Consider the following 14,648-nt stretch of genomic DNA (forward strand, 5'->3'; position numbering starts at 1 on the left):
AAATAAAATAAAGTAAAAAAAGGATGTTTATCCTACAAACACTCTAACAGCTAACCTGACTTCCCTGGTAGAACATTTCTACCCTAGGAATTTAACCTATGGGCACACATAATTAGCTCTTTCACCTTTAAGTTGCTGAAAGAATGATTTGCTTAAGAAGATTAGGGTTTTTAGTGTTCAATAGAAGTACTGACAAATGATCCTAAAATGATTATAGGGGAACTCTTTCAACACCATCTTCTGATCTTTTATTTTGAAATAGCTTGCCTTTCAGTCAAAAACCTTTTATCCTGACCTTTTGTGTTTTTCCAAATCAATTCTCAACTTTTAATACCTTCTGTATTCAAATCTGCATGTGATGAGATGGTTTTCAAGGCTCTTTTCATCCACATGGACGATGACCACAATAGTCTCCTTAAATAGAACTTTAGTGCTAGTTTATTTCTTCTGGTGATTGTAACTGCATGCAGCTTCCTGTCTGCACTGGAGCACTTTACAATGCCTGTGCTGACACAGAACCGTGCTATACCAAAATTACGTAAGTCAAAAATAATTTTCCCAAACAGGGGGGTTTTTAAGGGCAGGTGGAAGACAGAAGAGGTGATACTGAAAAGCAAAGATGGAAGAAAGTTGACTCGGTTGGGTCATGGAAGGGAAATGGATTTTTCCATCATTTTGCCTGTATAGCATAAAGTTGAGGTGTGCAGTAAGCACTGTAATAGGGTAAGCATTGTAGGACACCTGCAGTGGCTCTGTAGCTGTTGTGTGCATGACAGTCTGTTTCTTCATATAAAAGCTAAGAATCAAATTTTGAGTTACTGACACAGACTTACAGAGTAATCCTCTTTTTAAGGTATAGAGTTATCTGGATCCTTCATTGCTGCACAGTTTTATACATGAATTGAAATTATGTGAGCTCTATTTCTGTTTTTCCTATTCCTATAATTCTCAGGCTTGGGAAATTTATCATACTCAGCTGCTAGCATATTCTGGAAAATGATGCAATCATTTTATCAGCTGGTGCAATAAAGAGAAATCAATTTATAGTACTGATTCTTGCTCAGTAAAAATGAGTAGACTTTCCTACTTTAAGTTATGCTGCCATCTACAGGCAATCCAGGCTGGATGAGATCTCTGGCCTCTAGCCCAACTGCCTCCACAAAACAACAATAATAAAAATGGAAAAAGTATCTGATGATCAATGCAATTGCTCACTACCCTCTGTCTGATGCCAGACATCCCTTCCCGAACCCAGATCAGCTCCTCTTCCAGGTAACTCCTCCCAGTTTATATACTGGGCGTGATGTTCTATGCTGTGGAATATCCCTTTGGTCTGTTGGGGTCACCTGCCCCAGCTATGCTTTCTCCCAGTTGCCTTTGTGTACCTCCTCACTGGCAGAGCACGAGACAAGAAAAAAGTCCTTGACTCAGGATAGTTAACTTAGCAAAAAGACCAAAATATCAGAGTGTTACCAACACCGTTCTCATTCTGAATCAAAAACACAGCACTGTGACAGCTACTGTGAAGAAATTAAATCTACCCTAGCTGAAATCAGGACAGTTGCTAAGAGCTTTATCCCATTTGGTCTTACAAACCTCCTCAGATGGAGGCTGCACAGCCTCTGGAGAATCTGTTCCACTACCTGACTGTCCTCACAGGTAAAAAGTCCTTCCTTTTAACCAAAATCTGTAAATCTGTCATTTCAATTTAGGCTCATTGTCTCTTGTTCTCCTGCCACACTCACTATGAAGAGCCTGGCTCCAGTTTCTTGCTAACCTCCTCACAGGTACTGGTGAGCTGCTCTTGATTCCCCCCCAAACTATGTCTTCTCCAAGCTGATGAAGCCAAGTTCCTTCAGCATCTCCTCAAATGACAAGGGCTCCAGTACCCTAATAGAGGCTCTTTGCTGAACTTGGTACAGTTCTTGTATGTTTTTCTTGTGTTAGGGACCAAAACTGAATTTAAAAGTTAAGTGTGGTCAAACAACTGCTGGAAATTGGGATGTAATACCTTCCCAAGATCTATTGGTTGTGCCCCTGCTAACCTATTCCAGAAGACTCTTGCTCATTCTTGCTGCCAAGGAACAGAGCTGGACAGGGCCCCTGTTCAGCTGCTCACCATGTCCCTGCAGAGCTGGGCAGTGGCACTGGTGCTTCCTTCCCACAGGTAGCACTTCACATTTGTCCTTGTTGAGTGTCATACAGTTCCCTTTGGCCTTTTCCTTCTGCATATCTAGGCTGCCTTGAACAGCTGCCTGACCCTCCAGAATATCCACTGGTTCCCTTCATTTGGTGTCACCTACAGATTCAATGAAGGTGAATTCCATCCACTCCTCCAGACCACTGGCAAAGACATGAAGCAGGATGGGCCCAGAAGACACCCCAGTGACTCTCACTCCAGGGAGGTGCATCTCATCATGCAATCACATTTTCACTCATCTGGTTGTCCACCTATCCAAACCACAATATCCTAACTTAGTTTCACAAATATTGTGGTACAGTGGTAAACAGACAAGGTAAATGATACTTTCTTTCTTCTACATTTTTCCAAAAATCCACTCATTTTATCAGAGCTAACTGCCTTTTTTACTTAATCAAAAAGAAAACAGAAATTTTTTTCCCCAAGTTGGTTAGCATTTTTTTTTGTACTACCACAAGACTTGACAGGAACAGAGCCTGCATCTTGTAAACAATGTTACATGGTTTTGGTTTTATTATAAATGTTTTTCCAGTGATGTCAAGTACTCGCCTGATGTTGAAGAGCTTACTGAAATAGGCACTCCCAGCTATGCACTACTGAATCCTGAAATCATCAGCATTAACTTAATTTGGGGCATTCATCAAATGTCTAATAATGCAATCTACAACTTGTTACTGTTGACTCAGAGCTTTAACCTTTTAACCCCAAGTACCTGAACACAATGAAACACAATAGATTAAGGAAACCTCAGTACAGCTTTTCAGTTAGAAACCTTTAGGCTGTAAACTTGTAACATTAATGCTTGAATAGCATTTAGTATAAAACATATAAAAATACTATGAACTACAAGACACATTTGTTTGCTGCAAATACTTTTCCAGGACTTAACTTTGCATGCCAGATGTCTGTGCAAACAGGAAATTCATGCTGGTTGCCCATGGTTTCTTTAAGTTCTGTTAGACCTTCCTGGTGCAACAGTTTTACTCCAATGCATTCAATGCATTCAGAGTTTGGAATTATTTTGAAACATTCCAAAGGATTTTGGTAAGGTTTTTTTTTTCCTTATGTGTATGAATCTCAATCTACAAATTTTTCCTGCTCATGACTTGAACCTGTAATTCTCCCTTATGTTCTTGGCAAAACATAAAATACCAACATTGTACAATATTCCTGCAATCTTTCATTAAGTGGAATCTTAAAGATCACATTTCATTATTTCTCTCAGACAGACTGTTGCATAACATGAAGGATCAAGGTCAAATGATATATGAAGAGAGACTTTTAAATCATTCAGATGGTTGTCCTCAATTTTGATCTCTTTTTCACTACTTTCCAAAAAATATGAGAGATTCTGAACATTCTTCAAAATGAGTCTGTAGCATCCAGGTATATTTAGCTGTAATGGAGACACTCTGAATTTGCACAACTCCAGCTCATCCTTAGAAAGTCTTTCATGGTACCATTGTCCAACTTTATTACTGGGATACTTGATACTGTGTCCCACCATTGGAAGAACCACCTTCAAAGAAAAAATCCAAACATATTTGAGTTAGTGCTCACCTATTCCCCTTTAAATAAATGTGATCATTTAAAATGTGCTTAAACCTTGTGTTTTGGGGCCTGAAATAGTAAACCAGAAGATTCTATACTTGTGAAATGAAGCTGTGCATTGGCAGGTATATTGAATGTCATTAAAGCAAAAAAAAATAATCAATGTATCAGGATTCCTAAAACAAAGCAGTCTACAGCAGTAAAGACATTCAGTTGCCATATATTCAGTTGCCATGCAAGACTTCACAACTACACTCTAAAACCTTCAAAAATTAGAATGTCAACTGCTTTGGAAAGTTTTTCCCAGTAGACTGAAATCTTTCCCGAAGTATTCAGCTTCAGGATAAATATTGCCATACAGCAAATGACACTGTACTTATTTCCACTACCAAGTAAATTTGTTATGAGAGTGGAAATTAGTTCACATGTGTTTTCTTCAATGAGAATTCTGGCAGAGACAAAGACTGCACCAGCTAAATTGATCACATTATTTAAAACAAAACATTTTAATCAAATAAAAAGATCAACAACTCAGAATTTTTCATACAGACTTACTTGGTATATAGAATATTTGTTAGCTGATTCTTCTGCCGCAGTGACTACATGAACCTGACAAGATATTTAAGAAGAAAAAACACCAACCTTTTAAAAAGTAAAAACATATGCTTTATTTTAGGAATTATGCCCTGTACTCACAAACTTGCACAGAATATTAAGGTTATTTGACCACTGCAGGGGCAATAAACTCAGGTATGAAAAAATCTTAAGATATGCTTAATTTATATTAATCAGTTTACTGGTAGATGGCATTGCATTAAACATTTACTCAGCTACCACTATTACTCTTTGAGTCTGAAGTTAACAAAGTTAATGCCATCTTGTGCTACATCAGCAAATGTAAAAATACAAAAAAATTTTTTATATTAAGAAGGAATATATCTATATAAAACTCAGTAACTCAATACTGAATTTAATGTATCTGCTTTTAATTTTATTTGATCTAATTGTTTCATTAACATTCACTCTCAAAAATACTGGTAAAGAAAAATCTCAATTGAAACACAAGCTATTCCATAGGGACTGGAGGTAACCTTTCAAATGCTCTTGCCTTCAAATTTGTAAGAGGTTCACCTGTGGGGTTTCACCCCCGGATTGGGATGACCCCGAAAGATGGAAAAGTCCCTCCTCCAACCCGTGCCTTCGAAGAAAGACTCAGTAGTCCTCTGTTGTCTGTTCTCAAGGTTGTTTATTGTTGGTTATCTACAAGATTCTTCTCCCTGAACTGCTGTGGCCCGTTCAGCAGCTCAGACAAAGGCACTCTCTGCCCTCCCAGGGGGCTGGTGCCATCTTTTATATCATATATTACGTACTACATGTTTATGCTTTTTCTCCAATACCTACTATCTATATTGAATGGTGACTTTCTACTCTAAACCAATCTGTGAGTGCCAACATCACCAAAGACATGGAGGCTAGGAAGGAGAAAGAAAGAGGACAGGACACACCCAAGTCCCTCCATCTTAGAACTCCTGACCCCCATGTACAAAACTTGGACCCCTGCGTACAAGGCTTAAAACCCCCCTGTACAGCACTCAGAAATCCTTCCTTTCACTTCGTGACTACTTCTACTATGCTATCTAAACTTGTGTGTGTGTGGCTTGTAATTCTTAATACAGAGTTAGTAATTTGCTCCACGGGCTAAGATCCAAACCCCTACGTGTGTCTTTGGCTGCATGCCAGGGTCTCAGAGCCCCCTGCCAGTGGCTCTGGCCATCCAGGACACCCAGAGGAGAATCCTGGGTTCCGACATTCACCCAAAAGAAATTAATTGCATTCTGCCTCAGCACACATCTGTTTTTATTCTCCAGTAAAACACTGCACAGTTCATGATTGATCTGATCAGGAGAAAGATAGAATCATAGCATAATCTAGGTTGGAAAAGGTTGAGTCCAGCTGCAAACCTAAAATTGCCAAGTCCACCACTAAACCCTCATCACAGACCTCCAGGGATGGTGTCTTAACCCCTTCTCTGTGCAGCCTGTTCTAGTGTTTGATAACCCTTTTGGCAAAGAATATTTTCTAATACACAATCTAAATTTTTCTGGCACAACTTGAGGCTATTTCCTCTTGTTCTACCACTTGCTACTTGGCAACTATCTTCACAATAAGGTATCCTAGCCCTAAAAGAAAAGAGCACTTCAGAATGGACTTGAGTATGTCAAAACCTGGGACCAGACACTCCACTGCCAGATTCGACTGGTTCATCTATGGCTCCATGCACAGCTCCCAGGCTGAGCTATGGGCATGCAGAAGCACCCCTTTGCCTTTTACTACTTTGCCAAGAAGACCACTGCATTTTTTTAAAAGCTGCTACAAAGTTTAGACCAACAACAGTGAAATTGTGCTAAACATGTTTTGCCTCTGTAACTGCAATGAGATTATCAGTTCAGCGTGAGGCTACCTTTCACCCTGGACTTACACTCAGTGTTGTATTTAAGAAAGGCCTGACATGGAGAGCAAGACTCATACCTGCACTGACTAGTAATATGGAGACACCCAGAGTCTACTCTGATGGCTTTCCCCAGTCAGATCCTAAGAAGAGCATTATATACCACGGAGGCTAAATTTTCACATGTGTCATTTCTGACCTTCTGTTTCTTCCTCTCACTTGAATGAAATGAACAGCCAAAACAGATTAAAGCTGCTAATTATATATCTAGCTTGTAGGTCTATTAATGGTGAAACAAAAAAATATTCCTACTTTATGGTTTTTTTAACTTTGTCACAAATATTAAATATTTTAATGAATTAACCAAAATAAAGGCATTAGAGTATGTCTGCTTATGTATTCAAGTACATTAAGTTGTTTGGGAGTTTTTCTTGTTGTTATTTTCTTTTTACAAGAACTACTTTACAAGAAGACTCACCTTATCATTCAGGGAAATGCTTTCATCATTTTCTTCCAAGAAGACAAGATCACCCTCGACCACTTTTGAGCCATAAGTCTTCAGCCTATATGATGCTGCTTCATTCCAAATTTTACTGCAATAAGCATGGACATAGAATATGCGCAAGGAGTGAGGAATGTTGAGCCATCCTTTGGTACAACCTTCATGATTTACACCATAGCGATTCAAAGCTCGTAGCAACATCTTCTCTCTTACTTTAAATTCTGGCAGCATTACAAGTGTGCCCTTTGCATCTTCTGATATAAACAAAAATAACCATGTCAGTAACCCCTGATTATTTATTTTAAAGATAAAATAATCAAACAGAGAAAAAAGGTGTCAATCTGATGTCTCCATGCTTTGATTATTTCCTTTCCTTCAATGTGTTGTGTTAGACAAATTTCACCTTGTATACCTATCAAGACAGACCCATGAATTTTATTCTGTTTCATGCAGTATAAATTAAACTAGCTGTCATTCAGTTATTCGGCCTAGTTTGAAAAAAAATTTTTTTTTTTTATAGTAACTTATTTTATCACTCCAAATGGGTTTTTTTGAACCAGGAAACTGGAAGTATAAAGACTATAAGTTATAAAAGAACATTAAATCTCTACTTGTCATCATTTCAGAAGATGTATTTCAAAGGCAAAAACTACATTGGCCTCAGGGAAGTCTGACACTTAACCAAGATGAAAATGCATTTAATTAAATTTTTACTACATTATATAAATGCTGTATATTTATAATTTTATGCTGGGTTTTTTTTTTCCATATTATAAGTGATTACCTGATTAAGCCTTTTGCACAGACTTCTATGTCTGCTTTCAGGAAAAGGCAAGCACCTACTTTCAGGGTCCACATCAATTGGAAGTTCCATGCATCATACAGCCATGCACAGAACAGATTCACTTATCTTACATTTTTTTTGTGAAACCAAACATATCTTTGTCTTTGAAGCTATATATCATAGTTGGTATGTCAATCTACAGTGAGAAGCAAGCTAATAGATGTGGAATATTTGAAAAGAAAAATATGTTTGAAGTCAAAAGCAACTTCAAATTGGTAAGAAAATTCAGCTGAATGATAAAACCAATAAATATGGCAAACAGAGCACTCAGCACACTCCTGCCTTTGACCTGTTTTGTTGATTTTAGCTCAAGAAAAAAAGAAAGTAGATGTGTTAAGTGCTGAGTATGAGTTGGCCACATTCCTGTATACTTCCCTCACTAGGGAGAAGAAATTCATTATCCAAAAGCAGACAGACGGAAGGAGGCCAGAGCTCCCTTGATAAATCTTAGTCTCTTCCACTGTTATGATATACAGCGTTTGCTTCCAGATTTTCTTGCAACTGAAGTACATTCATTTTCCACTGTTTTGCACATTTAGGGCCTCATCCTCATTTAGTTTTGAAACATGCAACTCTATTGAGCTGCACATATAAAAATTATAATGAAGTTCATTATAATGAAGTATAAGTGGCATAGAGCAATAGGAAAATAAAAAGTATCCCCCTGAGAAGCAACACTTCATTACCTCACAATATCGACTCTGCATAAATACATGGACAATTTAAGTGGACATACCAGTTTGAAGAAAGTATCTTTTTGCATTGTTTACAGGATCATCAGTATCTTCGGGTGTGAAAAATAATTTCACAGCTTTCACCTTGAAAGTACAATTTTTTTTTCAGTTAAATATGACTATTTGTCAGCTAAATAGGTAATCATGCATCTAATTCTCTTTTAACATATTCTGTAAGCTCTCAAAATTAAATCAGTTCTTTAGAGTCAGTCAAATTTTCCCTTTCTCAGAAGGTCTCATGAACCACAGAACAATGTGTTGTGCCCCTTCTCAGATTAAAAAGAGGTTTTAGTCACCCAGAAAATGTAAAACAGCTTTCAAAGCTCTGTGAGAAACCAGGTCACTTTCTTGGTCATCCAGTTGAAACTTCTCAACATGAAATTGTCATAATTTTATCCTGAACAGGAAGGTTCCTTCCTTCCATCCTGCATGCTTCATAAAAAATTTAGACTGAACACTTTCATTGTCTCATACAGAGGGAAAACTTCTTTTTATTTTGTTTTTTAATACTGATCTGTATTAGGTTAGATGACACTGTGACAAGGAAAACACTACAGTAATCTCTGTTACTTGCAATGTTACAGAAGCTGCTCAATTTGCTAGCTCTTCTACCAACCTGTGACACCTGGCTCTTGTCCTCCTCTGTACTGGACTGTGCAATCACATACTAGCACATTTTTTAATATAAACAGTAGTTTCTATGTATTTTAAATTAAAGTAACTAAGTTAAAACTAAGGATTTAAATCATTACTCCTCAGAAACTGGCAGCTGGTCCAACTGCTACCTGATGTCAGATACATCAACAGCAACTTTCATGGGCTGTTCTCAAATCTTGATTCTTGTATTTGAAAGATAAGCTTTCCTGATTTTTCTCAGAATCAAAACAAGATTAGAAGAAAAGGATATTCAAGTTTCCTTTTGACTTTGTAGTGTCTGATTAGTCTTCTATCTACTTCTTCTATAGTGCCAAACACTCCACTACATACACTGAAAAGTACATTATTCTTATCTTATTAATTATTATTTCATAAGCTCAGAACCAAGAGTTTGGGAAAGTAGTCAAGGAATAATGGAAAGCATAAATCTCTTCTATATAGCAGATAAATTACCACAGTATTGAAAAAGCAAATCCTTTCTTACGAACTTATGTGACATTTTTAAGAAGTCAACAGACCCCAGCAGGATAAAGAAGCTACAGTTGGGAGGTGATCAGGACCATGAATAAACACTGTATGAAAACTGCTTATTTTCAGTGCTCAAACCCTGTATGGAATGCAACCACTTTCCTGCCACATGGCATGATGACAATCCCAATCATATTCCAATCACAGACAGAACTATCACCTCAGAACTATTTAAAGCTTCACCCGCTGCTTAAGAAAAAGGTTTTAGTTTCAGTATGAATATTTTCATGCTAAAGCTGTTATTGAAACTGATCTAGCAATTGCTTCCAGCATACAGATGGATTTATCTCACAAATGAAATTGTTCACTGAGAAGGTCAACTCCAGTGCTAGATATTGCAACAGTAATATGAAATTCTCTTGACAGTAAGTACTCAAATTACAAAATGGAAATACCATTTTTTCATTCAGTAAAGCCAATCCTATTTGATCTGTCTGAACAATTTGTCCTTGTCCAAATCGCTGAGGTCCGTAGTAATTCACAAAACCTTTTGTCTAGAATGAGAAAGAATAAATATATTACATGCAAGAAAGTACTGGGTAGGATCAATAAGACCGGGCAGACAACACACATACATCTATATTTACATCCAAAATGTATAAAACCAGAACCAGAAGTTACATGAAAAGCAAAACTCATAATTCATTATGATATTTTGGCACTAAAAATACATCTAAAAAGACTATCGAGTTCTACCATTGTCTTCACATTTTAAAAAGACCCCAGGTAAATGAAACAAAAATTTTTCTATACAGTTAATTATTATGATTACAACTATAGGTCAAGTCAAAGCAATTAAGCTTTTAAAATGTGTCAGATTATGGAATCTCTACTCAAGCAAATGCAGCACAGCTAATGAACAGTAACCACTGGACATTTTTTCTTAAAAACACTAATCTTTTTCACATGAGATAATTTCTGTTATTATTGCAATATAAAGGTCAAAAGTGAACACTTCTGCTAATTGGGGATTTTAAATCTGATGAGTTCTAGTTCACACATGAGAAGTAAAATGACAGTCATGTGGCCCAAGGAGAACACCCTTTTCTAGAAAATAGTAAGTATACATGGAGTAGACAAACACAAAACACATATTTGTTTTGGAAATGGTTATTGGGTTCAAATTTTATTATCTTGCTTTGGACACCTATAGGTCCATACACAATTTTGCTTTCACAGAAGATGAAAAATGCATATTTTGAATTAATACGTATCCTGTTTTGTCATTTGTCTTCTGACCAGTAAGGTAAATCTAATAAAGCAAGACACACAATCATAGGAATTTGGATTCACTTTCCAAACAGCAAAATAAAACAAGTCAGATGGAGCAAAGAAAGCATTACAGTACCAGCTGAATGCTTTTCTCAATAATAAAATTAATTTCCAAAATACATGCAATGTATTTTGCTTTTGCATACTGGGTAGTTTTCATTCAAGACTTTATTCCTGGATTCATCTTCTTAAAGCAATTTATATTATAGTTATTACTTCAAAAGATAGGACAAGAAAATCAATACTGTAAAAAGTAGTTTTTCCCTTCCATTATTTGCTTTTATTTTTCTTGGTGGTTTAAGAATTTCTGATGATCAGAGTTTCCCTCAGGGACTAAGGAAAGCAGAATCAAAACCTGCTGCATTTCAGGGGAGTCTTCTTTCTCAGAGATGGACATTCCACATATGCTCATACCACGGAAGTTTTTCATCCATGCCAACCATGCATGTTCCTCACATGACCCAAAAAAGGCAACCAGCTGTGATGTGCAGTGAGCATATGTGTGTATGTATGTATGTATCTCACATATGTATGTATCCCACACACACTATATGGATGTGTAAGTACATTGTTTCCCCCTTCATCTGCCACAGTGAGACCCATCACTTTGGCTGGCGCAGCTCTGTGCAGCAATGGCTCTTACATCCATACTCATTTGTTACTGAATTCCCTTTTGCTGCACCTCCCTGGGGTCTCCAGTCTGAAATAGAATCAATTCACTTGTAATCCCTTCTTGGAAGGCAATTTTACTCCTGATTCCCTAAGTAATGCAGGAAAGACATAAAACTGCAAAGAGCACAAAATTGGGAAATATTGCCATTGTTGTGCTATTACAAGCATTTTCCTTACACGTACTTTTTATAACAGCAAAGAATTAAAACTCTGTTCATTATCATGAGTCTTTCTTACCCCAACACTTTCCACTGCTTCAGCTATTCTCTCCTTCAAATCTGCAGAAGAGTCATGACTGTGGTGCTGGAGATCTCTCACAACTATGTCAAAGTGATTGCCCTTCAGCTGACCAAGTCTGAGGTGCTGCTGTGCTGGACGGATGTTGTATATTTTCATACCCTTTTTTTCCATTTTGTTTCCAACTTCCTTCAACCTGAATAAGAAATTGGGAGAAATTATGAACCATCCTCTATTAAAGCTACACAACTCCTAATGAATGTCTTTTTCACCTTTGCACTGATACTAAAAAAATTTTAAAAAATAAAATGGTATGTAATACAATTATTATGAGAAAACAAAATCAAATGCAGAGATAGAAGTCTTAAAATTTAGTTATAATCCAGACATACTTTTTAAATTATTGGCATTTTTATGATACTGACAGATGCTGGAATTAAGCATTTCATGGAACTTTCTCAGAGTAACTGCACTGAATTTTTAATTTTTTAATTGAAAAACTAGTAATTTTTTTACTCTTACCTCCCCAAAACCTGTTTTTTATTTAAGAGAAAGGAAAAGAAAAGGTAATGTGCTCTACCAGACTCCAAAACACAACTGCTCTTTTTCCATCAGCCTCAACAAAAACAATTCCAGTGCACTGATTCTCTGGGTGTGCTCGCACATGCTTGTAATTGGAAACACAGCTGACAGTTCAAATATTTACCCTTTAAAATATCCACTCAATCTCTTTGTTCTTATGTGTAAATAAGAGTCATTCAAATCAAAGGAAAATTTCAGCATAAGAGCTTGAATCCTAAGCAATATTTTAAGAACTTCATAAACTGTTCATTTATAAAAAATATTTATTTCTCTTGCTGTGTGGATGCATTTACCTATTTTTCTTCATCATTTAAACACTAATCCAAAGTTTTGCTAATTATCTCTTGGACAACTGGCCTTACAGTCCAGTTTGCAGTGGAGTTTTACCATTGACTTGAGTGCCAAGATGCATATTCCCTAAAGCCACAAAAGATTAAAGCCATTTCCACTGTGCTCAATACAGAGAAGAGGAAGACACATCAGTAACAACATTTCAAGAGATCGTACCATGTTGATACTTATTAACACCAAAAACTGCATGCTAAACTGCTTGCACCCAGATTTTCAGTACCTCTCTGGAGTCACCTTCTTCACCACCATAGGCTGCAAAGTGATAGCCTTCTTATCTTTGATGCCAGTGTAACTGAAGTCTGAAGGAAGAACATCAAGTTCAGCAGCCAACAAGCCGATTGCTTCTAGCGTTTCTAGGTTTTCTTTCTGAAGGGTGAAAGCTGAAACAATCATCTCAGAATTATTAGAAACTTGCCTTTATGTTTCAGTGGTCTGCCATGACAGATGGGCAGGTTGTTCCTGTCAAACTGGAAAATGTGAAGACACTGCCCTCCTACCCCACAAAACTAAATCAAACCAGGACTTTTACAACACAGAAGGAGAAAAATAAAAACGGTACACAAAACTCAGACCAACCAAAAATCCTGATGCCTTTAAAAGCATTAAAGCATTGTGTTGCATCATAAAATGCAACACAATTCAACAGACATGCATGGATGTATTGCAGGAAACATTCGCTGTATCAGAGAATGCTTTGAAGAATGAGATCACAAGTCTAATTTGACCTTACTAACTTGTTCACTATATAGATGCACCTCCCAAAATCCCACAATTATTTTCAAGGGAAAGCTATAACCCTGGGAATGCCACAGAGTTAGTTAGTGGCTACAGTCAAAAGAACTGTAACCATTATCAGCGAGCAGTTTATGCCAAATAGCTGCAGTAACTCGATTCCTCCATTTCATTCTCCAGGGATGTAACATCACTGCATTGATAATGATTCATTTCAACATAAACAGTGACCTGACAGGCCTATGTGTCATACAAAAATGATCCTGAGTATCAGTCTTTCTACAGAACACCATAATACCTGCCACCTTCACTAAAAATGTATTTACCTGTATAAACATCTTGTTTCTCCTGAAAACCACCAGCACACCTTTTTCTGGACCCACTTTTTTCTCGAAACCGTACCATTATTGACATATTTGGCCGATCATTGACATCTGTCACGGTAAAAGATTTTGTTTCTAAAAGCTTTCCAAATTTTCTATTGATAAAGTGGTGAACTATTTTTCTGTGCTCTTTGTTTCCATCAGGCTCAAAGGAAAACGTAGAATTTTCTAGCTTTGCATCCAAAAATTTAAAGAAGTCACTTGCTTCCTTTTCAGTCACTAATTGACAAAGTTCTCTGTAATCAGGATTCCCTTTCACAATCATTTCATTGTCTTTCGTAAGAGTGACTAGAAAGGGGAATTTCTGTCTAACAGCGCTGTGTAAATCAGCTCGAATTTTCTTGTCCAGCCTAGGTCCTAGCGAGAACTCCCTAGCACCAGCACCCGCGTTGTTTCCCGAGCCCCACGCATCCTTCACTTCGCAGGCAAATTTGTGGAGCAGTTCGCTCACGGGCTTGCCGAGTAAGGACTCCAACACAGGGGCTTCCCCTCGGCCGGACTGCAGCTCGGGCTCTCCCTCCCGCTGCCTTTCGCCCGGGGATGCAGCACAGCCCGGGGGCCCGGGCGCAGTATCCCGGGGGCAGCCGGGGGCACTCGGGCCGGGGGGCTCCGTCCTCCGCCTTTTGGGCTCCCGCGGACACGGGCTGCTCTGTGCCGCCGGCGCTTCGCTGGTCTTGTGGAGCAGTTCAGCTCGGGAGTTCCCGAGGGAGAGTTCGGGCACCTCGAGCTCTGTCACTACGAAGTCCCGGGGCGAGTTTTTGATGGTGCCGCGGAAGCCGGTGTGCTCGGTCAGGTAACTGAAGGAGGGCAGCATTGCTGCGGCCTGCCCTGCCCGCCGCCAGGCCGGAGGGGGAAGAGGGACAGGGAAGGAATAGCATCAACTGCTACGAAAAAGGCTGCCGAAAGGCGGGGAGGGAGGCTGGCAGGCAGGGATGGATGGATGGACGGACGGAC

The 14,648-nt window shown here is 38.2% G+C and overlaps 1 protein-coding gene across 2 annotated transcripts; it reads right to left on the bottom strand.

Moving 5' to 3' along the window:
- Window positions 1-2,680: 2,680 nt before the first annotated feature.
- PUS7L (pseudouridine synthase 7 like) lies at window positions 2,681-14,647 on the bottom strand. 2 transcript variants are annotated; one of them, XM_038154711.1, is made up of 8 exons: window positions 13,638-14,647; window positions 12,800-12,959; window positions 11,647-11,842; window positions 9,861-9,959; window positions 8,283-8,364; window positions 6,679-6,956; window positions 4,307-4,360; window positions 2,681-3,719 (listed from the first exon to the last, which is right to left on the bottom strand). In XM_038154711.1, exons 1-8 carry the CDS (start codon window positions 14,506-14,508, stop codon window positions 3,396-3,398), a joined length of 2,064 nt encoding a protein of 687 aa, XP_038010639.1. In that variant the 5' UTR covers window positions 14,509-14,647; the 3' UTR covers window positions 2,681-3,395. The 2 variants fall into 2 exon arrangements, with proteins under 2 accessions (XP_038010639.1, XP_038010640.1); XM_038154712.1 differs by having other exon boundaries at window positions 12,800-12,945; window positions 13,638-13,793.
- Window position 14,648: the final 1 nt, after the last annotated feature.

This window comes from Motacilla alba, chromosome 1A (genome assembly GCF_015832195.1).
Source record: "Motacilla alba alba isolate MOTALB_02 chromosome 1A, Motacilla_alba_V1.0_pri, whole genome shotgun sequence".
Classification (NCBI taxonomy): domain Eukaryota; kingdom Metazoa; phylum Chordata; class Aves; order Passeriformes; family Motacillidae; genus Motacilla; species Motacilla alba.

Excerpts from the sequence above, each read along its gene's own strand:
- PUS7L (XM_038154711.1), bottom strand. The coding sequence starts at position 14,508 with ATGCTGCCCTCCTTCAGTTACCTGACCGAGCACACCGGCTTCCGCGGC. Across the intron at positions 12,960-13,637 it reads GAAACAAGATGTTTATACAG|CTTTCACCCTTCAGAAAGAA; the intron begins GTAAATACATTT and ends TGATTGTTTCAG. Across the intron at positions 4,361-6,678 it reads GCATTTCCCTGAATGATAAG|GTTCATGTAGTCACTGCGGC; the intron begins GTGAGTCTTCTT and ends ATATCTTGTCAG.